The sequence below is a fragment of the Lygodium microphyllum genome, chromosome 16 (assembly GCF_053477565.2).
Source record: "Lygodium microphyllum isolate KBCC chromosome 16, Lygodium_microphyllum_v1.1.10, whole genome shotgun sequence".
Lineage (NCBI taxonomy): Eukaryota > Viridiplantae > Streptophyta > Polypodiopsida > Schizaeales > Lygodiaceae > Lygodium > Lygodium microphyllum.
The window spans coordinates 128,051,937-128,079,772 of NC_141150.1; the positions used below are offsets into that span (position 1 = coordinate 128,051,937).

At 44.7% G+C, this 27,836-nt stretch overlaps 1 protein-coding gene across 10 annotated transcripts in view; it reads right to left on the reverse strand.

Annotated features, from left to right (window-relative positions):
• The window catches only part of LOC148023417 (serine/threonine-protein kinase VIK-like), a 250,602-nt gene that overhangs the window by 149,263 nt on the left and 73,503 nt on the right, over nt 1–27,836 (reverse strand). For all 10 annotated transcript variants that reach the window (XR_015693647.1, XM_087696367.1, XM_087696365.1 and 7 more), the window contains one exon: nt 19,504–19,758. Coding sequence is in view for 9 of the 10 variants with exons in the window: in XM_087696367.1 (XP_087552493.1) it covers nt 19,504–19,758 (255 nt within the window). In the remaining variant the exon portion in view is untranslated. The remainder of the gene's footprint in view (nt 1–19,503; nt 19,759–27,836) is intronic.

Here is a 27,836-nt window from a genome sequence, read left to right on the forward strand (position 1 = left end):
GTGGCAGGTAGAGTGGGCGACTCCCCATAGGGAACTTTCTTCGTTGTGCAAGAGAGGGGACGTTTAGCCCTTGACAGAGGGCAACAGGATGAGGGAATAGCCATCCTTTCGTGGAGGAGGATTCGAGTGGTAGGCCTTCAAGGGAAGACATGACGACTGGATCCCTATGTTTTATGGAAGGAGCTCACGGAGTAGCGCCTTTGGATCTGGGAGGAGAGACCACTTGATAAGCTCAAGTGGGATCCAGGAGAGTGGCTATGGCCAGCCATCGCGGTCGCTAAGAAGCCACCCAAATTCCTAGAGTACACTGTCAGGATTGGCAGACATATTCTGATGCAGGAGGATATGGATTGGGCGCCATCACGCATTAGGCACTACGTGGAGCATAGCATCACGGAGCCTTTCCAACGGACCTTCTGGCACTGCCTATGGGATAGCTGGAAGCCGAGAAGGGTGTCGTATTTCTTATGGCTGGTGGCACATAGAGGCTTGGCGATGGGAAGTTGGCTTGCCCAGATACAGAAGAAGGGAGGTCGTAACGCGCTGCATACACCAGCCTCTGGAAACTCCAAAGCACTGCCTTTGGTCTTGTAAGGAGGCACAGCTCAAGTGGAGAGGAGGATGCAGCATCCTTTGCCATATGGCACCTAGCCTTGGATGTATCTCATGCGGAGCTTTCTGTTGGCAAGTAGCCAACCAGGGCCGTCACCTTCTGCATGAGGCCAGGACGCAGGACAAGATATTCATTATCGAGGCAGGGTCGTGCACAGTGGTGGGTCTGGAGGCTCTACCCATCTGCCAGGTATCCATCATCCACACCCTCTGTGGCCAATGGGATCAGATGCAGGGCAAGTCCAGGGCTCGTCAGGAGCTCCGCTGTCATTTCATGCACACTTGGGACGGCCAGGACCTATTTTTTGTGATGCAGGTAGGCAACCCTAGCTGGTGATATACCCCCCCCCCCCCCCCCCATGGCTTCTTGCCCCCATCCCCCCTAGACCGCCTTGAGAGGCTTGTATACATGATGTATTTGTGATTTTGCATCAGCTCCAGCTAGTCTGTTGAGCATGAGCACTCCGTTGTAATCAGTTTTTTGAGCAATATAATCAGCCACATTTTCCTTGCAAAAAAAAAAAAAATCAAACTGCCATAGTTAGCATGCCCCATGCGAGCATGCCATAACTCTACCTATGACATAGCTGAAGTAATAGTAGATGCTGAATAGACCGACTGATCAATCAAATAAGCATCTAAGTCAGAGAGTCCATGACATAATGTGCTAGTCAATACCAAAGTCAAGAATTCCTTATCATTAACCATGCATTTGTCATCATCAAATGTGACCTGCATACCACACTTGGCTAAAGAAGAAATAGACAACAAAATCTTTTTTAGCCTTGGCACATATAATGCATCCTACAAAAGGAGAGTAGAGTCATCAACAGCTTTCAAGACAATCTCCCCTACACCTCAAACAAGGTAAGATGCATTGTTGGCACATTGCACAAATTTGCATACAGGAACTACAATAATAGAGGTAAACAAATCCCCACAGGATGTAACGTGCTTAGAAGCACCATTGTCAAAGAGCCAAGTACTAGTATCCTCAGTCGAGTTGAATGCTCTATTGGCCCAAGAAGAGTCAAAACTACAAGTGTAAAAACAGTAGTCACGGTCTACAACAAAAACCATGGACTCTATAACAGTAGAAGGTGCATGAGAAACAAACATCCCTGACTCCTTCTTAGCAATGTGCTTCTTACATTCTGTGATGTAGTGACCTGGCTTTTTACAATAATGGCACTTTCCCTTCTTAGCTTGCATGCCTCCCTGCTTCTTATTGCTTTGTGAAGTACCTAAACTTCTAGAACTCTGTTGGGCATTTCTAGATTGGCTGCCTTTACCCTTTTGTCTCGCCATAAAAGCCTATTTAGAGGCTATAACATCCACCCCACTGTTCTTTTTTGTTTGCCCTTCTTCTAGAAGCAAACTAAGAAACTGAAGCAAGGTGAGTGGTTGCGGTGAAATTCTCATGGTGAGATTGAAGGCCGTGTGAAAGGCCAAATAAGAGCATGGCAAGGAATTCAAAGTAGTAGAGATCATATGAGGTAGACAAAATTCCAGCTTCCCAAATCTATTTGCACATGGCTGCAAAAGGTTTGGCGAGACTAGCATCATAGGCTCCAAAAAACTCATTAGTCAAGCCATCCCAACCTATACTTTTGTCTTCCTCTTCCTCGAAGATATCTCCATCCAAATCATCATGTATATCTAGCCGCAGATGATCCCAGGGCATAAAAAACCGAATGGGTTTGGGTGGTCTACTAACTAGGAGGAGACGAAGCATCAAGAAGGTCAAGGAAGTATTCTCCACACATATGCACAATGCGCTACGGATCCGTAACAATTGATTCATGTGCATGTTGGAGACACACCATATTCTGACCTTTGCTGTAGCTATCTCTCCAAACACCTTTGGCCCCTACCAGCAACAAAACCTTCATCAAGTTCTACCTATTGCAGGAGTTGAAAAGGTTCAAGAACAAGAAATTATCAAGGAGGAGGAATGCATTCAAGAATTGCAACCACAACTACAAAGCATCAAGAAGGAACAACAGAAAGCAAAGGAACAGACCATAGTGTCAGGAAAAGTGATCCGATGGTATGCACTCATACCATATCAAAGTCACACTAGGTTTTGCAAGGAGAAACACAAAGTCTAGGGCAAATAGTGAAAGAAGAAAACTCAAAAGAAGAGTGAAGAATGATGAGCACTAAATCATGTTGAATAAATCATGCTCACACAATGGAGCAAAGCATTGAGATGACTACATTGTCCTGGCTGATTAGGCACTAGCACTTGTAGGGAATTTGCATAGGGAGGGAAACAGTCCTGTAAGCACTAGAGTATAGAAGTAAATATTTAATGGTGAAGGGCTATTGTAGAGGGACCAAAACGCAGTCCTCAAGTGCCATCAATGTGGAGGAAGAAGAAAATCAACAACCACTGGCTCTGGATGATGTAGGACAACAGGGCAGCCTGTAGCAGGCTGAAAATGTAGCCTCAGGATGATCGCCAGCTGCAACATGCAGATCAGCCACCGTTGGCTAGAAGCCATGTGTGTCACCTAAGAAGGGACCGGCTGCAGAACGCAGGTCAAATCTGCACAGAATCTAGTCACTAGAAGGGGGAAATCTATCACCGACCAACCTGAAGAATGTGGACAGCTAAGAGACCTGATTTTCTCCAAAACACAACATGCTGCTGATGAAGATACATGGCTTTTAGCAACAGATAGCAAGGAAGAATACTGCACGAATTGTAATGTCCTCCAAGTTGGGGTATGAACAGCAATAGAGAGGCTGAGAAGTGAAGAGAAGAATGATGGATCAAGAGAGTTATCAAATGGATATCAGTTAGAATATGTGAGAGTTTGTGCCCTATTTATAGGCACTAGTCACTCTCGCGCGGCGCCCTAGAATGTGGGCACCCATCCCTTTTTGGGGCTGTAAGTGTGAAACCAAAAGGAATCGAGGAAAAGAAATGAACTTAATGAATGGGTTTCTCAACAGCCCTTTTCAGGCCCAAAAAGGTGCCCTAAGAGGTGTGAGAGACACACGCACACACACAAGAGCCACCCTGTAATCCAAGTATTCCACCTACAAGGAGACCTGTAGTGAAGAACAATTGACAAGATGAGTTGATGCTACCCAGAACTCGACCTCGGGAGAGAAGCCACAAGCTCCATGTCTCCATGCTAGAAGGAATACGAAGGCCTAACCACCGAGTCCTAGCTCAAACATTCAAGACCCCAAACTAGGTTAAACCTATAAATCTTAGGTACCAATAGGTGAGATGGCATCATGATGTCAACCACCCCAAGAATATAAAGAGTTGTAGATAGGGTGTGCGAAGAGCTGCATAATAAGTAGGGGCCCCCTCCAAAGATGGAGGAATAGGATCCCCATCGAAAGTTGAAGAAAGATGATTCCCCTCTAAAAGAGAAAGCGAATCTAAAAACTCATGGATCACAGCTTCAGAGCGTCCAATGACCAAGGAAATGCCGCTAGCATTGCCGAAGAAGGTATCTAGGGTTCAAATAGACCAATGGACCAGAACCCAAGCAACACCCAAAGGTGGCCCCTCGAAACTAAGTAGAAGACGTATGGAAGGAAGATGTGTCACACAAACTCCTCGATACCCGCATCAGAGTCGATGTCCGTGGAACCGCACAAAGGAGGAGGGGAAATAGGTAGCTCTTGTGGAGCCACAAGTAGGCAACACCTCTCTCTCTTGGTGGAAACGATTGTGGAGACGAAGAAGTGGAAGGAGTTGAACAACCATTGTCTCTCGACGAAGTAAAGTGTAGAGGAGATGGTATCCAACAGCCACTATCTCTCGATGGAGCAAACTATAGAACCACAAGCCGTGGAAGCCACTGGACCCCGAAATGGGTGGAGGAAACCTTTGTAACGCATTGCAACGGTCTCTAGGAGGGCTTATCACCTCGTGGGGTCTTAGGGCCTCCTTTTTCTCGCAAGGGTTTACTAGGCATCATGTGCATCTTATTGCCTTGAGCATAAAAATCTCATAGCCGATGAAGAATGATCTTTATGGCCCAAAATGGTCAACTAGCATAAGGCATGTCAAGAGAAAGATGCACACACACTGGTGGAATAGGAAGCAAAGGTCAATGACGATAATCTTTGGTGATATGACCATTCTTGCCACAAGAGGAGCACCCAATAGTCTATCCTTCTATGGAGAAGCCATAAGACCAGTGTGTCAAACATCTAAAGGGAGGGTGGGAGGGAAAAGATAATGGTGTCCTCCTAATGGCCTAGCAAAAAAAAAAAGGAATTTTAGAGTGTTGCCAATCTCACAACCTTCACCTTCACTAATGAAGAGGATCTTTAGCTCTCTGAGCACCTCTACTCTGACACCATGTCAAAAAAAACTAACAAGAGGATATGCACTCATACCATATCAAAGAGACAATAGGGTTTACGGGGAGAAACAGTGTGTGTACGGCAAATGTTGAGAGAAGAAAACTCAAAAGAAGAGTGATGAATAATGAACAATGAGTCATGCTGAATAAATCGTGCTGATACAATGGAGAAAAGCTCTGAGATGACTACACTATCTTAGCTGATCGAGTGGCAACACCTGAAGGGAATCTAAACAATGAAGGGAGAAAATGCAATCCTCCGGGTAGTAGAGTATAGAAGTAAATGTTGAATGGTGAAGAACAGTTGTATAGGGAGCGCAATGCAATCCTCAAGTGCCGTCAACGCGGAAGGAAAAATCAACAACCACCAGCTCTACATGATGTAGGACAGCAGGGCGGCCTGCAACAAGCTGAAAACACAGCCTTAGGATGATCACCAGCTGCAACACACAGGTCAGCCCTCAGCCAGAAGCCATGTGTGTTGCCTGAGAAGAGACCAGCTGCAAAAACGCAGGTCAAATCTGCACAAAATCTGGTCACTAGAAAGGGGAAATCTATCGCCAGCCAGCCTAAAGTATTGGACAGCCAGATAAAAAGGAATTAAGGAAAAGAAATGAACTTAACGAATGGGTTTCTCAACACATAATAAAGTCATTACAAATAGAACTGACCAACCAAATACAAAAAGTGAATTCGTCTGATTCAACACATTTTTGTAAAGAGGTTATGTCAATAATCAAGGAGGGTTAGAGGATTGAAAGGTATAAGAGCGAGATAAGGAATGGTGGACTCCCACGGGGATGGCATAGGGAGAATCTTGCTCCAAAGCTTGAACAAGATTTTGTTCTATGAGCACAATTAGACAAGGTTGTCCCTTTCGTAGATCTGAGAGAGCCATCAGCATTATCCCAAAAAGCACACAAGCAAAGGTCAATTACATGGACAGGACAAAGAAGATAGCAATGATGAAGCGGACTAAGTTCCTACATAGGACAAAAGGCACACAAGCAAAGGTCAATTACATGGACAGGACAGAGAAGATAGCAGTGATGAAGTGGACCCTACATAGGACAAAAGTGTGGATAGAGAACGAGCTGACCCCACTTCAGCTCAAAAATTGATTGACAGAATTAGCCAAAGTCAGAGAACCACGAAGAATTGGCCAAAGTCAGAATCAACCAGCTGAATTAGCCAAAGTCAGAGAAGCACAAAGAAATGGTAACTGGGCAGCCTATTGAGGAGGAAAAGCAGGCATCAGGGAGTTCTGCAAGTCACTTCCTCAGAAGTAAATATACCTTCTAGTGGAATTTAGCTACCCTGTATATTTGTAACAGAACTTGATGTTGTAATCAAGGCTCTTGTGAGTCATACGAGCTCAGAGTATATACTGCGTAATTATCTTTATTTTATTTCTTTAAGTTTATGTGGCTGCATCGCAATGATACCTCACATGGAATGTAATGAATTATCTGATTTGTCCTATAGGTCAACTTTGGCCTTCAAAGGATGGTAATAGATCTTTCTTTCTTTTCTCTTTCTTTCTTTCTTCTTCTTCTTCTTCTTCCTCTTCTTCTTCTTCTTCTTCTCTCTCTTTTTTTTTTTCGTGAAGGTAATTGAATTAAGTGGTAAATATTTACATGAGACCATCAGGTCAACATTCTCACTGTATCTCTTACATGCTATTACATCAGACCATCAGGCAGCATACTCAATCTCTCTCACACTGTCACTGTAGAAATTTACAAGATGTGAGCAAGCTTCTCAGAACAACCTATTACATAACCAATTCTAATAAATCAAACAGAAATAACAGCTACAGTAGAGCAAACAATCGCCAGCCAGGGAGCAGCAATGTCCGGAAGGACCAGGTCTGCTGACATCATAGAAGTGATTTGCCATAAGACCAATCCATGCACACATGCCACATGCCCATGGATGCCCGATGCCGAATCAAAAATAAAGGCATTGCGAGTACGCCATATGTGCCACAGGGCTGTCTGTCTAAGAAAATGGAATAGGCAGGAGCAATCTGAAGACAAAGAGGGTATAGAGGACATATTTCCCATAATCCACGAACGAACTAGTATGCGGTGCTGGGACACCGAGAACCACACACGGGAAATGAAATTCGAGATCTGTCTCACAACAGGGCAAGAGACAAATAGGTGAAGCAATGTCTCATCGCATGTAGTACAGAAAACATAGCGGCCTGCAAAGATCTTCCGGGCACAGAGCACTTCTCCCATTGGAAGACCCCCAATGAGCAGCCTCCACATGAACACTTTACCCTGATACAGAACCTTAGACTTCCAAAGCTGGATAAATCTGTCACGCCACTTCTTTTTGCTATCCCTGAGATGCCAGAACTTATTAACCTTCTCCGTGACCCATCTTTTAGCTTCCACCATCTGATGATATATCTGATTCGTTGACCTTTTCTGAAAGTCATCAGGAAGCACAAACTTCTAGTCACGCCATGGATGCAATGGTTGTAACGCAGGCAAAGGAGAGAACCTCCAAAGACAGTCTTGTATTGATGATCAAATGTCCCTGTATCCACGAGGCACCCTAAAGTACTAACAAATACGCCTAAAAGAATAAAGGTGGGGCTGCCCCGGAATAACCCCATCACAGACTGTCTTCAACCCTAGCCTAGCCATCCGATTAAACTTATCTCGCTGCAAATTTTTGTGTGGCCAATCCAACAATCTTCAAGAAGCCAGTATTTCTCCTTACAACGAATTTTCCTCCTTACGAATATCCAGAGAATGCCAGACAGCAAAACGAAGCATCTCTTGCCATGAAGCAATTAAATGAGAAAGGAGAAAAGACTGGGAGACCTTTATGGGCCTCGTAGAATTAAGCGTGTGCCACTAGGAAGCATGAATAACCGCGCTTCCATGAGAGATGCCAGCCTTTTCTATGAAGAATTTGGCAATATCTGACCAAGGATGACACTGAATACATAGACTCTACAAAAGGGACAGCCTCAAAGCGGCCATATGCAAATTAACATCCAACAAAGCTACACCCCCCATCCTTTTCAGAGTGGTCACATGCTACCAGGAGATCCATACCTGCCCCAAACGATTGCCTTTCTTTTTCCACACCATAAATCTAATAGGCTAGACCAATTCCAAAAAGGACTTCTTAGTCCAAGGCAGCAATGGCAGAAAGAACGAAATCATACTGATCATGATGCATTGAGCCACTTTTAGCCTAACATGAAGAGGCCAACTTTGAGATTTCCAGTACATGAACCTGTCATGGATTCAGAATGCCATCCAATCCAACAAAGCACACGGAGCAACCTCCACACCAATAGGATATCCCAAGTGTCTAGTTATATTGCCCCTCGGGATCACAATTCTATTCCATCCCAAGGCCTGCAAATCATTCTCCATACAGGAGAGAAGGGTGGATTTTTGAGTATTAATGTGAAGACCCAATGCCAAAGCAAAAAGGTTCTAGGCCACCATTGCCCGACTGACATTAATAGGATCCTCCTTGAGGAACATAAAAGAATCATCAGCCAAAGATTGGCCCACCAACTAATCACCGCCAAGAAGAGATAAGCCAACTATCTCACCTTGAGCTGCCAACTTATCTAATAATGAGAGCATCAGGTGAGTTACCAAAGCAAACAGCAAGGGGTTGAGTGGACAGCCTTGCCGAAGAGACCGAGATAAGGCGATTTCCTTCGTAATCCCTCCATTAAGAGCAATATGGGTCACAGAACCCTGACTAATGGTATCAACTAGAGAAATCATACGGGGGCCAAAACCCATTGTAGACATTAATTGCTGCAAAAATGACCAACTGACATGATCAAATGCCTTCTCAATATCCAGCTCAAGCATAACAACCTGCTGGCTAGAAGCTCTGGCATAATCGATTCCCAGCTAGACATTCAAAATGTTGTGCATTATATTCCGACCTTTAATGAAACCGTATTGACGTGGATGAATGAGGTGCGGAAATACTTCCTGCAATCTGTTGGCAATGATCTTGGAAAAGATTTTATATAACGATCCCATAACTGAAATGGGTCTCCATTGTTTCAAAGAGGACGGACAGGGAACTTTGGACAATAACCTGATGACTGCAATCTTCCAATCTGAAGGCATCATACCGGAGTTCCACACCTGCTGACACAATCGAGTTAATGGGTCCTTAAGCAATTGCACATTGGCTGAAAACAGCTCATTAGGAAGCCCATCCCAGCCTGGACTTTTCCTTCAAGGCAAGTGAGACAGCACTTCTTCCACTTCCTCTTCAGAAATATCGGCCTCCATTAGATTCACCCATTCTGGTGAGACCTGATTACTAACCAGGCCTCAAATGTACATTCGAGCACAGAGAACAGCATCTGTAAGGATCTCTTGCGGACCCAACAAGGCCCGATAAAAGTCAACAGTCATCCGAATAATGGAGGTAGGATCAGTCACCATATTACCTTGCCCATCCTTTAAGGGCACAATATTTTCCGGGCATATTTCTAATGCAAACGAGCAAAAAATTGATGAGTTTGACTCTTGTTATCATGTAAAGCTTCGGCTCTAGCTAACAATTTGTATTTTGCATACTCCTCTTCCTGAAGAGATTGGACCCTGCCTTTCAGCCATTCAATGCAAGTGAGCAAGTCATCATCGGAATCCCCAGTCTGACACAAAGCCAAGGAATGGGCTAATAAAGCTTGAGCATGTTGCAATTCAGCTCGAAACAAGGAAGCATGGTGAATACCATATTGACGAGATAAGGCTCGTGCATTATTCCTAAAAACCACCCATGCTTCCATTCCTGTAGATAGAACCTTCAAGCTAAAAGAAGCTATCACGTGTTGAACATCTACCAAAAACTGATTTTGCTGCAAAAAAGATTGATTAAACCGAAGAGGCAAATGGGTAAGGAGAGCCTTGAATGCATGAACAAGTTTGTAGCTCATTTCCAGGACCAAAGGGTAATGATCTAACAGAACATGTTGTCTTTCCACCCGCATATCAATGACTGTAGGAAGAAAGAAGTCACTTTGGAAGATGTAGATTCTATCTAGTCTGGCCCAAGTATTTGGATGCTAAAAAGAGTGATAAGTATATCCGGCTTGTGGTGGATACATCCAGGACCACATGTCTTGTTTCAAAGATGCCGCTGCAAAAGCATCCCAAGCCTGCCGCTTAGGACCATCCATAACCGAATGCAGAGAGGTTGCCTGGTCTGCAGAAACGCAGGCATTAAAGTCACCCATAACAAAGCCTTGAAAGCCAAGGCAAGGTAGTGCAGGTCATCCCAAAGCTGACGACGGTCCCTTGCATTAGAAGGAGCATACACACCTACAATCCACAGAACCTCCCCCTCATAACATATTTCCAGGATCAGAAATCGGCCGCGGATACCTTGAGAAACCAATGCTGGTTGCAGGGAGGATTTGACAGCCAACATAACTCCCGATTTGTATGGAGCGCGACCACTGAAAAAGACCACATAATCCTTGTACACATAAAAAGATCCAGCCAAAGAATGTTGTTTGTGCTCCACAACACAAAAAACATCCCAATTTCCGGCAAGCATAACTTTCCACAACCGATATTGCTTGCTGCTTGAAGAAATACCTTTTACATTCCACAAAGCAAGTTTCATGATCAATCAGGAAATAAGAAACACTACTAAACCATCGCTTTCCCTTTCCCTTTTACATCTATAGCCTTGACAGCTTGCTATCTCTCCATTTCAGTACGTATAACATCTACAAGATCTACTCTCTGCACACCTGCAATCGAAGCTCGGGAAGGCAACTGCAGTTGCTAGGAGCAAAAAACGTCCCGAGGAGGCACAAGCCTTCCACGTGCATCGAATCGCAAGGCTGAATCAGAAGTCCTTCTATCTTCCACTGTTGGGGTACGCAAAGATTGAGGTTTCATATAAAAACCTCTACCTCTGCGTTGGAAGGTCTGAGTGAATGGGGGTGGCGAAGGATGGACATGATTCAATCGAGAATCTTGCCTAGCATTACGACGGACCACAGTGACCCAAGAATCCTCCCAAGGAGACAAATTCTGCCCTACCATAGTCGAAGGACGCTCCCCACCCTCGTGAGGGTCATTCTTCTTGCCCTTCCTCACAATCTTGTTGGGGAAGGTGCTCTGGATCAAGTACTATTTTCTGAAACATGTGTTGAGTGTGGTGGTCTTGCATTTCCATATCTTGATCCATAGGGCCCTGCACTACCTCCGTATTTTTGTCGCATTCCAAAATGGAATGGCCCAACTGACTGCATCTGAAACAATGTCATGCAAAAGTATCCCATTTCAACTCATACACCAACATTTGTAAGCCTGGAACTTCAAAACGAATTTTTTTCGGGCAAGGTTTGCCTGTATCCCACAGCATACATACCCAGTTCCTATTACGGGAGGCCAGCCAAGGTTCCACCAGAACCTCACCAAGGGTTCTCAGTACCATCAGGAGAAGTCTCCAAAGATGCGCAGGAAAATCCAACACCTCTACCCAAATTGGGCAAGCTTGTCTCACCATGTCTTGAAATTCAGCCATGGGCCTCCAAGGGACCACATGAACTAGCTGCCCATCCATAAACAAATGAATACGTTGCATAACAAGAGCCCGTACTTCCGCAGAACGAAACAGAACCTCAAAGAACCCTTCGGGCCATCATAAATCTCTTCAACCAGGGGAACTTGCATATGCCCCGAAGTATCATCTGGGCACTGTTCAGAACTGACAAGCATAGACTGCAGCCAAGCACGAATTTTGGTGATCAAAGGAGTCCTTCCAATAAAATAAAATATGGCTGCCCTCTCATGGAAAGCAGCTATCTATTGTAGGACCAGGTCGGTTCCCATGACTGCTACTACTTGATCCCCCTCCGGTAATGTGTTAGCTTTATCCTCATTACTGTGAACATAATCTGACATAAGATGATTGGCAGTGGCCAGCATGAACTGTAAAGACCCAATAGGTTGCAGACATGAAACATGAACCTCACACTCAAGCAAATTCAGGCCAAAGGCCGGTTCTTCAACTGACATCTTACAACGTTTGCCCATCTCTTCACTATCCAGCAACGGCCCGGGCTCATCTGCCAACGAATCCCCATCCGAGTCAGCCAAGTCTTTGTCATTCCCTTGCCCAATCTGCTGATCGAGAAAGGCCATATCGATACCATTAGATTCCTGCAGGTTTGCCATAGTAGAAGCAGATTCCGATCCCAAAATTCTTCATCTGCCTCTCTCTCACTCTGTGCAAAAAACCCTCAGAATGTGCTACAGGCTCTCTGCACAGTTCCAAACTAACAGTTCACTATTAAGCTGGCTGTCTGAAGTGGCCTTCACTCTCTTTCTCTCTCTCTCTCTTACACTGTCGCAGAACAGGGTAGCACAGGGAGGAAGGGCACGCAGCGCAGGGCGACAGCTGATCGCAGGCAGGGCAGGCATGAGCAGATGCAGACGAGCCAGGCGGGCGCACAGAAGCAAGGACCCACAGTGCCTTGGTCTGACAACACGCCCTCTCTCTCTCTCTCAATCGCTCTCTCTGTTAGAGCAAGGCGACCTAGAACAGCAGGTCACACGCCAGTAGGCAGTGTTGATAGCTAGGCGGATACAATACCTGGACGAGACCCACTTCCTCTGACGAAGATAGGTTTGCACGATGAGGAGGATCACAGCGGGACAGTCAGATCCGGTGGGCATGGATTGGCCCGACGAACACAGCTCCATCCGACAGGGCGCGTAGGTCCAAGCAAAGGCAGCGGTAGCAACCCGCAAGTCAGATGGGTGGCAGTAGGGCTAGGCGCACAGGGCATCTTCTCCACACTCTCTCTCTCTCCTCTCTCTTTTTTTTCGTGAAGAAAATTGAATTAGATAGTGAATATTTACATCAGACCATCAGGTCAACATTCTCTTTGTAACTCTTACTTTCTATTACAGCAGACCATCATGTCAGCATACTCTGTCTCTCACTCTCTGTGTAACTACTATGTACATGAGACCTGCAGGCTCTCAGAACAACCAGAACAACCTATTACATAAACAATACTAATAGATCAGACAGAAGGAACAACTGGAATAGAGCAAACAATCGCCAGCCAGGGAGCACCAATATCCGAAAGAACCAGGTCTGCTGACATCATAGAGGAGATTTTCCATAACACTATTCCACACACACGGGCCACATGCCCATGGATGCCCGATGCTGCATCAGAATCAAAAAGAAAGGCATTCTGAGTGGTCCAATTGTACCAACATCCCCAGTATCTAAGAAAATGGAACAAGATATTCATATGCAACTATGCCGGTGTGGGGTATTTTGGGCGTACAAAAACCCAATCGAAAGGGCTCATCAAGAAACCAACCACAGCTCACCAAACCGCTGACAAAAGCGACCAGATTTTCTTAGCGAGAGAGCAAGAGTTAAATCGATGACACGCCGATTCCACAGTAGTGGTGCAGAAGAAACAATTGCCGTTAGAGATTCGACGCTTGGAAAGGGCCGAGGCAAGAGGAAGACCACCAATCATTACCCTCCAAAGAAAGACCTTGCATTTGAAAGGTGTCTTGTTCACCCAGCCCTCCATCACAGTTGCCTTCCACCATGACTGAGATTTCCGCAACCCCCATACAGTATTGGCTTTAGTGACCAGCCATTGATGATCTTTAATCATAAGATGGTACACCTGGTTAGCCGAGGCCTTTTCAAAATTCAACCGGTCTGCTAGTGCCCAGTCCTGCCAAGGGCGATCCACAGCAAGGGCAGGAAAGGGTTGCCTGCTCTAGAGGACTAACAAAAGCTGTTCCCACAAATTATGGTATCCCCGAGGGATTCGGAAAAGTCGTCTGGCAGTACGAAACGATATAAAGACATTATGATTGGCAAGGGTGGCATCTGCACAACAGAAGTCAATCCCAAATGGGCCATGTGGTTAAATTTTGGCTGGAGCTCCTGTTTGCCTTCCCATGAAAGTAATCTCGAGGCTGCCAAGAATTCCAGTTGAAAAGAGTTAGTATGTAAGCGGATCTCCGCTGGATACCAACTCGTCTTCTGGAGAACCAATTGCCAGGAGCCGACCAAGTGAACAAGCAGGGATGAATAAGGACTCGAAAATCGAGAGTCTGCATTAAGAACATGCCACCAAGAGCTTCGAATCTGTGTATTACCATGCAGAAGCCCGCGGTCCTCAAGAAAATAATGGGCTATCACGGCCCACGGGTGATCCTCCACACACATGGCACGAAAAAGAGACCAACGAAGAGCCAACATATGAGTTTCAACATCCAAAATGGCCCCCCAACCCAGACATTTGGGAGTACATGTATGCGACCACGAAATCCATGAAATACCTGCCTGCAATGAATCCTTCTTCCATAACATGAAACGAATGGGCCGCGTGAGAGCATTCAAAGTGGTAGGAGTCCAGGGCAACAATGGCAAGAAATATGTCAGCACTGGCAGCATAATTATCTGAGCCACTTTGAGGCGAACATGGAAGGGCCAAGCTTGCGACTTCCAATACAGAAACTTCGCTGCCAATTTCTGTGAAATCCACTGTAGCAGTTGTTTTGGCCGAACATCAACACCCAAAGGGTACCCAAGATGCCTGACAATGGAACCACGGGGAATAACCTGGCCCTGCCAGCCCATTGACTGTAAATCGAGCTCCGTGCAACTGAGAATAGCTGATTTGGAAGTATTGATACGAAGACCAGAAGCCTGACCAAAGAGCGTCCAGACATCTAATGCTTTGCGAATATTATCCTTGTCTGCATGTAAAATCATAAAACTGTCATCAGCCAAAGATTGACAAATGAAGTGCTGACCAAAAGGAAGAGACAATCCGGCCAATTGAGCAGAAGCTGCCATGGTGGATAACATCGAAAGAACCGGATGAGTCGCCAGGAGAAAGAAGAGAGGACTCAGAGGAAAACCCTGTCTCACAGAGCGCGCAAGGACAAAGGGTGTTGTAACACCACCATTTAGCATAACTCGCGAAGAAGCCGCAGCACTAATGTTGTAGATCAAGCGGGACATCCGAGTGCCAAAGCCCATGGTAGACATGAGTTCCGCAACGAATGACCAGTCTAAATAGTCAAAAGCCTTTTCCAGGTCCAATTGGACCAATACCACTTCCTGATTAGAGTGCCTTGCATAGTCAATCGCCATTTGCACATTTAAGATATTATGCAGAATGTTGCGGCCCTTAATGAAACCATATTGAAGAGGATGCACAATGGCCGGAAGATGCTTGTGGAGCCGATTCGCCAATACTTTGGAAAAGATTTTATACATCAAGCCCATCAAAGAGATTGGTCTCCAATGTTGCAACAGCGACGGCGAAGGAAACTTTGGAAGCAATTTGATAAGCCATTCTTTCCATGAGGAAGGCATGAACCCTATTTCCCAAACCTGCTGAAACATAGCCATCAATGGCTTCACCAGTTGGGTAGCAGAACTCTCAAAGAATTCATTCGTGAGACCATCCCAACCGGGACTCTTATCCTTAGGCAGGTGCAACAAAACTTCCATAACCTCCTCCTCACAAATATCTATCTCCAAAGTAGTTTGCATATCAAGTGTAACCTGATGGCGGACCATATCATAGAAGACTGAACGTGCATGTGCAACCTGATCAGAAGGTGCCTGAGAAGAACCAAGAAGATCTAGAAAATAATTCCTGCACATATTGACAATGGTCTGAGGGTCAGTGACCATTTCACCTTCTGAATTCTGGAGCCTAGTCATATTTTCTCGAGCAGGAGAGGCATGCAGAGCACGAAAGAGCTTATGAGCTTGACAAGCACTATCTTGCAAAGTCTCAGTCAAATTTTGCAATTTGGCCTTCTGATAGGATTTCAACTTAAACTCTTTAATAAGGTTAGTCAAATGCATTGCCAGTGACAGCAGAAATTCATCATCTGGAGTGTCCACCAACAGCGAGCGAAGCAAAGCCAGTAAGTCCTCCACTGCGTGTCGACGCCGCCGACAAAGAAAGGCATGGTGGATCCCATACTGCCGAGCAATCCGCTGCACATTAGAGAGCAATCATTCAAAGGAAGCAGTGCCCTCCGAGGCGAAGTCCAATAAGAATCTATCAATCACTTGCTGCATATAACCTTGAAAGAGTGGATGCTTCAAATAAGAGGAGTTGAAACGTAAAGGGAGTCTATCCAACAATTTTATAAAAGGAGCAATAGGTTGTGCAAGCATCTCAAGCTGGAGAGGGAAATGGTCTGACAAGGCATATTGCTGCAAGACTGTCATTTCTAGCATTTCAAGAAGAAAATCATCATCCAGCATAATGTACATGCGGTCCAACCGCGACCGTGTAGTTGCATACTGTGCCGAGTGGAAAGTAAACCCTATAGCAGAAGGGTGTAGCCAGGACCATAGATCTTGCTTAAGTACAGCAAGAGCAAACTCATGCCATACCCAACTTTCCGGAGCGTCCATCACCGAATGCCCTAAAGTGGACTGCGAAGAATCAACACACATATTGAAATCTCCCATCAAAAACCTCGTCTGCCAAGTGACAAGGAGGTCTTCAAGGTATTCCAAAGATCCCGGCGGGGTAAAGGGTCATTCAGAGCATATAGGCCCAGCAACCAGAAGATCTCTCCTTCAAATAAAACTTCAACCACCACAAAGCGCCCATGTACATCATTTTAATAAGAACCGGTTGATATTTCTCATGCACAATCATAAGCACACCGGAATAATGCCCGGCGTGTGTCCCTGCATAAAACAGGCGAAACCCATGGCAATCCACAACTTTTCCAACTTCACTGTGACTCTTGTGCTCTACCGCACACAAGACATCCCACTGATTCTCATGTAATATAGTCCACATGGCATGTTGTTTATGGCGAGAACAAATGCCTCGCACATTCCACGTGGCTATCTTCATGTGTATTCAAAGAGAAGATCAGGAACGAGGCACAACTTGCCTCGATTTAACCTTTTCTACTAGAATATCAAGAACACCCTCATCCAAAAAATCAGCTAACACAGCAAAAGAATTTTGACGGCCAGCTTTCGAGGTAGATGGAAAATCCACTGTCTTGGGGATGGAACGGGAATAACGACGATCCCATGGTGTAATCACATTCCCTCGAGAATCAAAAGCCAACTTAGCGGGTGGACCCTTTGGACCGGCGGTATAGACTGTCCTGGTAGACTGATTACAAGTAGCAGAAGAAACCATAGTATGCGCAACGTGCTCGCAAGACAATATTTCTTTCCTGCGCATATACGTGCGCATGGAATCTTGTGAAACATTAGGCCCAGTAGCTGCCACGCCAGCATCAACCTTTTTACCTTTTTTGGAACGTGCCTCTGCCCAATCAGTGCCGAGGGAATCCAAACCCGAAACCGGGTGTTTACCTTTATCCAGAACTTTAGGTGGCTGGGTTGCATCTTGTGATGGAGCATCAAGCACCATGTCTTCCGTAGGCAGCACAACATGCTCAGCATCTGACGGCGGTTGCTTCTCTGGGCATTTGGCCATAAAATGCCTCAATTTTCCACATGAAAAACTGTGTCCTGCAAAGTTGGCCCATTTCAAACGAAAGTGCAAAGGATGCATGCCATAGCAATTAATACGAAGCCAAGCAGGCCTTTTCCTAGCAGGGTCCCATAATATACATAAACGGTTGCGATTCATGGCCCTTAAGCTCGGGAGCAGTAGCACAGTTCCCACAGCGGCCATGGCATCCTTTAACAGAGGCCAATAGACAGTCGTGCAATTTTCCACTTCAACCCACACCAAGCATTCACGTTGAAGCAGGCGCTGAAAGTCTGCCATCGGGCGCCATGGCACATGGACCAAACGGCGATCAAAGAACAAAGGTAGTTTAGACAGAAGATCAGCCCGATGCGTTTCAGATTTCAACAGCACCTCATAGAAGCCTCGAGTCCCAACAAAAATTTCCTCAACACACTCTCGCTGTAGTAAATTGTGCAACCACTGGCGCATATGGGAAAGCACTGGAATGAGAGAATAACCGCCCGTTCATAAAACACCGAAAAAGAACGCAAGACAGTTTTTGGGTCCACCGTGGCTTCCAAAACATCTTCAGTTCCAGAATCCGAAAAAGCTTCATGATTATGTTGGACATACTCGCCAAGCAGAGTGTTGGCAAACTCCAGCAAATGCTCCCAGTCAATGTCCTGAGAATCCATAGAGTCAGAGGCAACCTGAGCATACGAACGTTCCTTATTACCCATTGTCTCTTCGGGCGTATGCTTGGAGCGCTTACCCGCAGGCTGAAAGTCAGGAGCCGGATGCATCTTCTCTGTGCAAAGAACCATATTCCCTTGTTCCTCTGTATTAGAATCCGGACCAAGGGCTACTACCGTTTGGTCGATAAAAGCCATATCCAGGCTAGCCATGCTTCTCTCTTCTGTCACAAACTACTGATCCGCACTGAGGCAAAGAAGAAATCTGTTTACCCTGCTCTGTCACACTTGATCTGTTACCTGAGCTGATACGGGATGACAACAAAGGTGAAGGGGCAGGTCACATGGCCGCCATCAACCAAGGCCCAGAGAGGACGGCAACTGCTCTACAGATTCCGGTGTCAGCTGACGGGCGTAGGCCAGGCCGTGGGGAAAGCGCGAACACCAGGGCGCTGGAGACGCTGGCAGCGGGGCGAAACCCTGGTCACAGCAGGCGGCGTAGATGGACTGCACCCAGCAGACGGCCGTCGGCAGGATGGGGCTGTCAGACGACATCTCTCTCTCTCTCTCTCTCTCTCTCTCTCTCAGGAGTACAGCTGCTCCAGGACACCGAGGCCCTTCACAAAGGTAGCTCACAGACTTCTTTGCAAAGGAGACTCAAAAAACTTCAATACAGTTACAGCCAGAGTCCACACGAGAGCCTCTCTCACTGCCAGAGGAACACACACAAACAAGGAGTACTGATTGATCGAGCCGTTCACCTTAGCCGATCCAAACGTCCTAGGCCTCGACACAAACACCGACGACACCTTCATAGGCGGATACAAGGGATTATTGCTCGTGCTAGAGCTAGGCCCTCCATACCCACATGAGATTGTCCCATTTGGAGCTCATTGTTACTAGACAGAGCTCTATGTTTTACACACAGCCATAGTTAGTTTCCTTTCTTGTTTTGCTTTGTGCTACATATTTTGCCCAGACAGTTGTACCATCATACACATGATTGTAACTCATGGTCTCATAGGTCATTTTGGCCTTCTGTAGACGTTAATGTATCATTTCATTTCTCTCTCTCTCTCTCTCTCTCTCTCTCCAAAATCAAGACCCTTCCACATATGCAGCCTACAAACACCTTCATTTAAGACAAAGAGTATGTCACAAAAAGGTCTCATAAGAAACACATAAGAGGGGAGCAGCTATGAAGCCCCTTGAACAAACCACATATGTAATTCCAGAAAATGGGAAGGATTTCTATTATAATTCATATTTGAGTTGAACCACTTATAACTCTTTATCATCTGTTAGTTCCCCAATTTTGTATTTGTTTTATGTTACCACTCTGTTAAAACTACAGAGAAGCTTGAGATCTTACTGTTCTACCCCAACGGTCCGTTGGATTGACGGATGCCTTATAACTCAGTAAAACTTCAACCACCTTAATATGCCCTTCACTGGCAGCAAGATGTAGAGCAGTCCGCTGGTCATAATCCATGGCATTTGGGGAAGCTCCCTGTCTTAGCACTTTAGCAATTCCATATACATCACCTTTGCTCGCACAATATAGCAGATTAAAAGTATAGTCAGGACACACATTCGTTTGCTTTGAAACTGGCTTATCCTCACCCTTCTGCAAGCAGGAAACAAAAATGGAAAGCATGAATACTGAGCTACAGTTTGTGTCTATGAATGATGATTTTAGACCCAAAGGATTTGCGACTTGGCTATTTTCAAAAAAAAAGGAAATAATCAAAATTAAAAAGTTTACTAGGTATAGTGAAAAAATTTTGAAAGAAGACTCCCCACACTTTGAAAAAATGTAGAAAACAGGCATGGAATTCAACACAATTTGCAGAGTACTCCATATTTTTTGTATTAGGTGTGCTCCCAGGATCATATAAGTGGTCTACATCTTTTGTCAAGATATAACAAGGATTTGCCAAAGATTTTATGTTTTACAAACATGCCAAAAATGCTTCAACTCTTTCTGATTCCAACTTCCAAAACACACAAAAATTGCCACTGACCATCTCTCTCCATTGATCCTAAAAGCAAAAAACTCACCAAAACAGATTTGAAAATCAAGGTGCATTTAAGGTTTAAAGGGCTATCAATTCATCTTGCATAGCTCATCAGTGACACAGGATATTGTACTGTCAACAGTCTTGTGACCACTTTGTTTTCTGTGGGACAATATATTTGTATTGGTTAAAGAGCCAATAAGTTATACATGTTTCCTATTTTAGAAATCAAAGGGCTACAATAGTAAATGAAAACAAGAGCTCCTAGCCTAGCCACACTAGAGGGTAGGATCGTCATACTGAATATGGGGAGATGGGGGAGAGAAGGAAAAATAGCCAACCCATCACCTGTAAAGCTAAATTCTTATTATTCGAACTAGGAGATAATGACCTACTTAGCAAACCAGAACAGGGTTTCATGCCTTTATACTAGACTCGGGCCCCACACATATCAAAGTGGCTTCCATCCACCAGGCCTAACAAGGACTGATAAATAATATGGCTGGTGGCGACAGCAAGCACACTATGCAATGAAAAATGATGCCTTGACTAATTACTAAATAAAAGTCCACATTCAGTTCAAATGACTTGTAAATTGCCTGTTAGCAGATAATCATCAGCAAAGGATGATATGGCCCTGTGCTGCTGTTGTGCCACTGATGTGACACCTGCCTCCCAGCTACTTGCAGCCCGCTGCCTACCCCTCTTCCCACTTCCAGCCCACCACCCACCACTCCAGCCTGTTCCACCACCTGCCTGAAAATATGTGCCACCTTCTCCTGCTTCCTGCCTGCCATCACCACTCCAGCCTTCCTCATCACCTAGCTGCAATCTCCGCTTCTCCGGCTCTCAACCTACAGTTGGCTAAAATTACATTAGCTTGACTTAAATAGCCCCAAAACACGCTTAATTAATGAAGAAACCTTCTTATTTTAAAAAGAAACATAATCCTAGAGAGTTACTGTGTCCCACATGCACAACTCTAATTTGGGTGCCCCAAATTTTCTATAAATAGGCATGCAACCCACCATTCTCCCTCAATCTCATTTTTGCAAGTTTCATGCCTTCTAGCTTCGCTACCCACCCCTGTTTGCAAAGGACATCTCATCCGAAGCTGCCCATTCCTGTCTACATCAGTCTCAAACCTCTTTCCAGTCTCCACTGCGTAGTCTACGTCAACTTCTGCTCCGTTTGCTGATCAGCCACATCATCTGCAACTAGTGAACTGCTGAACTACTACATTTGTGATCTACGGCTGCTGTCAGCCTGCCACATCATCATCAGCTTGCTGCACTTTTTCTCTCTCCTCAGGTACCTCTATTTTAGTCTCTCTCTCTCCTCACTGCCTGTTTGCATCAACTCCAGCCTCTCTGGCTGCATTGGCTGTTCGATACACCTAGGCTATGTACTATGTTTCAGGATCCGTTTAGAGTACAAGACACTCTCCAGCTCATAACCTCTGTGATCTACGGCTGCTGTCAGCCTGCCACATCATCATCAGCTTGCTGCACTTTTTCTCTCTCCTCAGGTACCTCTATTTTAGTCTTTCTCTCTCCTCACTGCCTGTTTGCATCAACTCCAGCCTCTCTGGCTGCATTGGCTGTTCAATACACCTAGGCTATGTACTATGTTTCAGGATCCGTTTAGAGTACAAGACACTCTCCAGCTCATAACCTCTACCTTGATCCCAAAGATACGAGAGTTCGAGGTTCAATATTCACTACATAGTGTGTTTTCTGCATGCACATTGTATGTTCAGTAGTCATTCACTTCATTATTCATTGTGTTCACTATCTCTAAGTTACCCTAACCCTAACCGTGTCCTATGTTTATCGATTTGTGCTTTGTAGTATGATTGGTTTTGTGTTTTCTCCGCTTATAGCATTTCTTCACATGGTATCATAGCCAAGTTCTCTTTAAGATACCTAGGACTTTGATCAAAAAGCTCATCTGCAAAAGCAAGAACAACAAAAGCGTTAGATGACTTTGAACACTTCCACAATGCTTCAATCTCCACAACCAAACATGTCCAAAAACAATCAATAGTGGGCCTTCCAGCTTGCCTCTGATAAATCTAGCATGGGTGGAGAGACTTCAAACTACCATGGAATCTATTGATCATACGAGATTTCAATTGTGGAGTACAATCTCATTCTCATGCATAGGGCTCAACAGCAAATTGAAGGTAAAACCGAGTTTTTTCCTTTAGTTTCATTGCATCAAACTACTGAGCATGCAGGAAAGACGGAATTTCCACCATGGACTGGCCATCCACAAGTGAAAATTGACAGGGAATATATAGTGTCACGTATAAACACGTCTCTTCATGCTAATTGCTCTTTTTTTGGAGTGTTGGGAGATCCTCTTGATAAAGGGACTACCCATAATAATTTTTAGTTTATGCGCAATGAAGATGACAGATATTTCTTATTTAACTCAAAATAAGGTATTCAATTGAAAGCAAAAGTTGCAAGTATCCCCTCACCTCCTTGTCCTTCAAATGATTTTGTTTCTCATGGTAAAACTAAAGCAGGTGCATCCACATCCTCATCACAATCATCTTTTCAATTTCAAGCATTTATTGGACAAAAGAAACCCACTTTATTTCCCATTTCCACACCCATCACAAATCCTTTTGGTCTCTCACCCATCCCACCTTCACATTCTATTGCACCTTGTTGAGCTAAAACACGCTTTACAACTGATTAGCATTTTTAAAGAGACCCAAAACATGCTTAATTAATGAAAAACACAAATTTCGTGTGCGGTTCGAGAGACTTTCAATGGTCCCCCAAAACCCTCATTTTTTAGGACACCACTCCAACTAATGCTCACAGCACTTGGGATCTCTCTCCAGTGGATGTCACTCTCCAACACTGCATTGCTCTGCCCATAGGCATTCTATACACTCTTACATTTCATTTACAGCATTCATTCACTTCAGAGTTTCTTCTCTTTGTGTTTGTCTCTATGCTTGAGTTTTGAGTTTTCGCATTTTTCATTTTGCGTTTAGGATTTGGGTTTTTCTTGTCTCTGTCTTAGTCTTTGTGTTTCAATCTTGGTCGTACACATTATGTTTCCTCAATGCAAACCCTAGCATATCTTCACCTGGTATCAGAGAAAGAGTATCCTATGATGATTGTAGACACTTGTCTTTGTGCGAGACTCACACGTGACTCAATTCTAACTCATAATGTCTCAGGCACCCTCTTCTTTGGATCCTATGATGCCCTATCAAGCTTCTTCATCATTGGAGACTCTAAAAAGGCATTATGATCTCGAGGAGAAGGTAGACACACCTTCACCTTTACCATCTTCTTCTCTTTTGAAAATATTAAGAGTTTGAGGAGTACTTGCACATCACGTATAATTTGGTTTACACTCCTCCAACAAGTGCTGCTACTTCGTCTAGACCAATTGGTGAGACTAGCCATCTCTCTAATCTTCGAGGGACCACGACATTCGGCATGTCTAGCAATCCATCTCCTTTATCTCAGCTAAGTCTTATGTTAGGTTCGTAAAACCCTTTTGAGTCGTATGAGCCAAAACCCTCTCTTGTTTCTCCTTTTGGTGTGCGAGAATCGGATGGTTTTCAGTATGTTAACTTTAATAGAGGAGGCTCTCAAAGCAGATACCCTTCATCAAGTACATCTTTGTCATCTGTTTCATTTGAGCAACTACGCCACACTTCTCAACTCCCTTCCATCCCACCACTATGTTCTCCGAATTCTGATCTACTCACATCCTCATTCCAAAATCTTAGATTACATTCCACTTCCGCTCAAAGCACACTAGGGGTAGAATCTTTCATCTCCACTTCTAACACTATTTCTCCATCCCACCATCTACGTACCCTCCAATCACTCTACCTTTGGTGCACCATTAGGTGAAATGCTACACTTTAACATTGTACCTTCCACATAACCCCACTTTACCACATCCTTCCAGTCTGGGATGCTTGTGATAGGCATCCCCCTCACTATCCCTGAACGCTCACAGATCCCCCATATGACCTTTCAAAGGATATCCATCCTGTATTTATGGATTATCGTCACACATCCCTTGGGTCACTCCTACGTAGAGATTTCCATCCATTGCTCCCCGTATCCCTATCCCTCCACCTTGGGCTCCATAGGTGGTAACCATACCCATACCCAATCTACCCTTGCCCACATTTGGATCCGCTATGCACACTTCTCGTATGCATGGTGGGCACTTTGGGATTGCTTTCCAAGTGTACTCCACTCCACCTCCCTATCCTTCCTATCCACCCTACCTCCATTCTATACCTCCATCTCCTAGCACTACCACTCTTGTTGCCACGGTCAAGAATGCCTTCACGGATAAGACTTGTTTTAATGAATCAAATTTCACCACTTAGTCGAACTTCATGCAACAAGTGCTTGAATCTTGGGGACTTTGGGACCTCATTGTTGGTACCACTGAACCCTCAATTAGCTCACCCTGATCACATCCGTCAATGGAAATCCTACAAAGCCACAACCAATGTTGAGTTAACGCAGGGGTTGCTTCTTGAGTTTCCTCTCGCATTTGACCATTGGAGTCATCTCATTAACCACTATGCGGCTCAAGATCAAGCTGAATATATCAATCTCGATTTTGAGCTTCAGGAGTTTTCCATTAAAGAATGGGACCTCATTGTTGATACCACCGGACCCTCAATTAGCTCACCCCAATCACATGCGCCAATGAAGAGCTCACAATGCCACAGCCAATGTTGAGTTAACGCAAGGATTGTTTCTTGAGTTCCATTCTCAATTATAGCATTTTCCCCTCGCATCTTAGTGTTGGAGTCATCTCATTGACCGCTATGTGGCTCAAGATCGCCTTAAATATATCAATCTCGATTTTAAGCTTCAGGAGTTTTCCATTAAGGAAGGGGATGATTTGAAAGTCAAGTTGACCGAATATGGGCAATTACTCACCGAGTTTGTTACTACTGGCTCCCCAAAGTCAAATGATGATCAGGTCACATTCTTCTGGGAACAAGTTACCCAACAAATACTTCCATTTTATCTAGCACATTATCTCACTACCTAGATTACTGACATTCTACGAGTTCAAGTGTTAGTTCCTACCTTACATGAGGCTGCATGATCAAGTCCACATACACCCTTTGTCCGATGCCCTGGTTGCTTTGAGGTGGGACGCCTTGGGGTAAACATTGCCGTCCTTTTCCTTTTAGGCTCTGTTTTGAACCTAAGATTGGATGTTGAGCTGACACACGCTTTACAGCTAATTAGCATTTTTAAATAGCCCCTAAACATGCTTAATTAATGAAAAACGTAACTTTCATATGGAGTTCAAGAGAGTTTTAGTGGTCCCCCAAAACTCTAATTTTTTGGGGCACCCTTCAACATCTATGAATAGCCGGGCTACCCACCATTCCACCTAATCTTTTTGTGCATATTTCTCACTCTACCATGCAAATTTTAGACATCACCCACCTACCATTTGCTGTCTAGTCATCATCGACTGCAACCCATGTGTCATCACGAACATGCCATGATCAAGTGTATAGACTAATTCTTGCTCATGCCATACAAACCACACCCCATGCGAATGCACCCTTAACAAGATATCCTCGAGCCAAACATGCAAACCTACCCTTGCCATGTCATCATAGAACCTTCTAGAAGATATGTCATGTTATTTCCTACATCATCAATGATGTCATCATGGAACATTCTAGAAGATCTTTAGTCACCCTCCAAAAAGGACTCACCATAGAGCTCCTCAGTCTTGCCAATGCCAATCTTGGGAGCTCAAGGAGTGGAGACCTGCAAGTAACTTTGAGTTCCAATTCTAGTTCTTGTCTAGTCATGGTATCTAGTCTTGTCTTGTCTTCCATTATACTCATGTTGTCTTGTCACCTTATAATCTCGTAGTACAAGATTTTGTCTAGTACTACCTTGTATCTTGTTCATCCCCATCGAGGGAGAACTTGTAATTCTGATATCTTGTATCCATACCTACGGTCCGCGGTTATGGGATCCTTCATATCCTGTTGAGTCCTATCGTCTATACTTGCGGTCCCAAGTTGTGGGATTTTCTGTATCTTGTTAAGTTATCGTTGTACCTTGTGCCTCTACGTGGGATTATCTTGTAATCAGAATTCTTGTAACAAATGTTGCATCTAGTCTAGTCTCTTGAGTACAGTCTAGTGCTCCCATAACACCATCACTATCAAAACAGTCCTGTGCAGCCTGTCTTCAACCATCGCCTTGTTCTTTGGAGGTCTCCATCTATTGTATTATCATAGCACCTAATAGACCTGTATTTTCAGCATCTGGTGCCAAGCGACAGCTTGCTACCATCTCTTCTCCCAAGCAATTGCTACAGTAGCTACATTTTTATTGTCCAACAAGCCATCTACATCAGAAAACACCTCTCCTATTGTCGCCTCAATTCCCTAACACTTCGATGATCGGCTTTGGTATTTTCCGCACTCCGACTAGTGGTCACAGCAATTAGGATCCATCTTTGATGGACGTCACTCTCTGACACTGCATTGCTCTGCCCTTGGGCATTTTATACATTCTTACATTTATTTATAGCATTCATTCACTTCAAAGTTTCGTCTCACTGTGTTTGTCTCTATGTTTGAGTTTTAAGCTTTTGTGATTTTGCGTTTTGCGTTTAGGATTTGGGTTTCACTTGTCTCTGTCTGAGTCTTCATGTTTCAGTCTTAGTCGTACATACTGTGTTTTCTTAGTGTAACCTCTAGCTTATCTTCACACACCTTCCTTTCAGCCGCCATTGAGTGCATCACATGTTCCACCACACTGCACCTTGGGAAGTTCAATACACTTAGACACAGCCTTGAGGCTTCCTTCTTCCCTCTATTTGGGCAGCGTATCCATGATGAAGGCTCGGCCTCCCCCCCACACACTTTCTAGGTGTCCCTTTAAGAGTGCACCCCAAACATATCTGAGCGTCCCCGAATGGATATCACAGTTTGCCTCCATGGCCTTACCTAGTGGCCTGACTGGTCATTCTTCCATTTCCCTACCAAGATTTGAACAAGGCTTACATATCCCAATGCCTCCACCTCCCCCATTGGCACCTTATGGAAACATTCACGTTCCAATGCCTCTGTATCAATCAGCACCCATTGGACACTCACAACCTCTTTCTACCTAACCCCCGCCCCACCAAATCCAACTCATCCACCTCCATATTGTACACCACCCATCTACCCCCCCCCCCCTCCAACTTCCCATTCATTCTCATTCGCCAAGCATGCTTTTTCAAACAAGACTCATTTTAACGGGTGGAATTTTACGACTTGGTCCAATTTTATGAGACATGTATTCGATTCCCAAGGTTTGTGTGGGAACTTTCCCTCGGACAATAACCTTAGCCTAACCCCCACTAATGTGCATATAAGGTTTATCGCTCTTGGAAAAGCAGGAACATTATAGCCATCATTGAGTTGATGCAAGGTTTGCTTCTTGAATTTCACTCATAACTTCAGCATTTTGATATTGCCTCTGAACGCTGGGCCATCTCGTTCATTGCTATGGGCACAAGATCAAACTCATGGCATCAACTTAGATCACAAGCTTTAAAACTTCACCATCACTAATAAGGATGACTTGGAAGTCAAGCTAGCTAAGTATTGGCGTTTAATTGCTGATTCTCAACCACTAGGCTCCCTAAATCC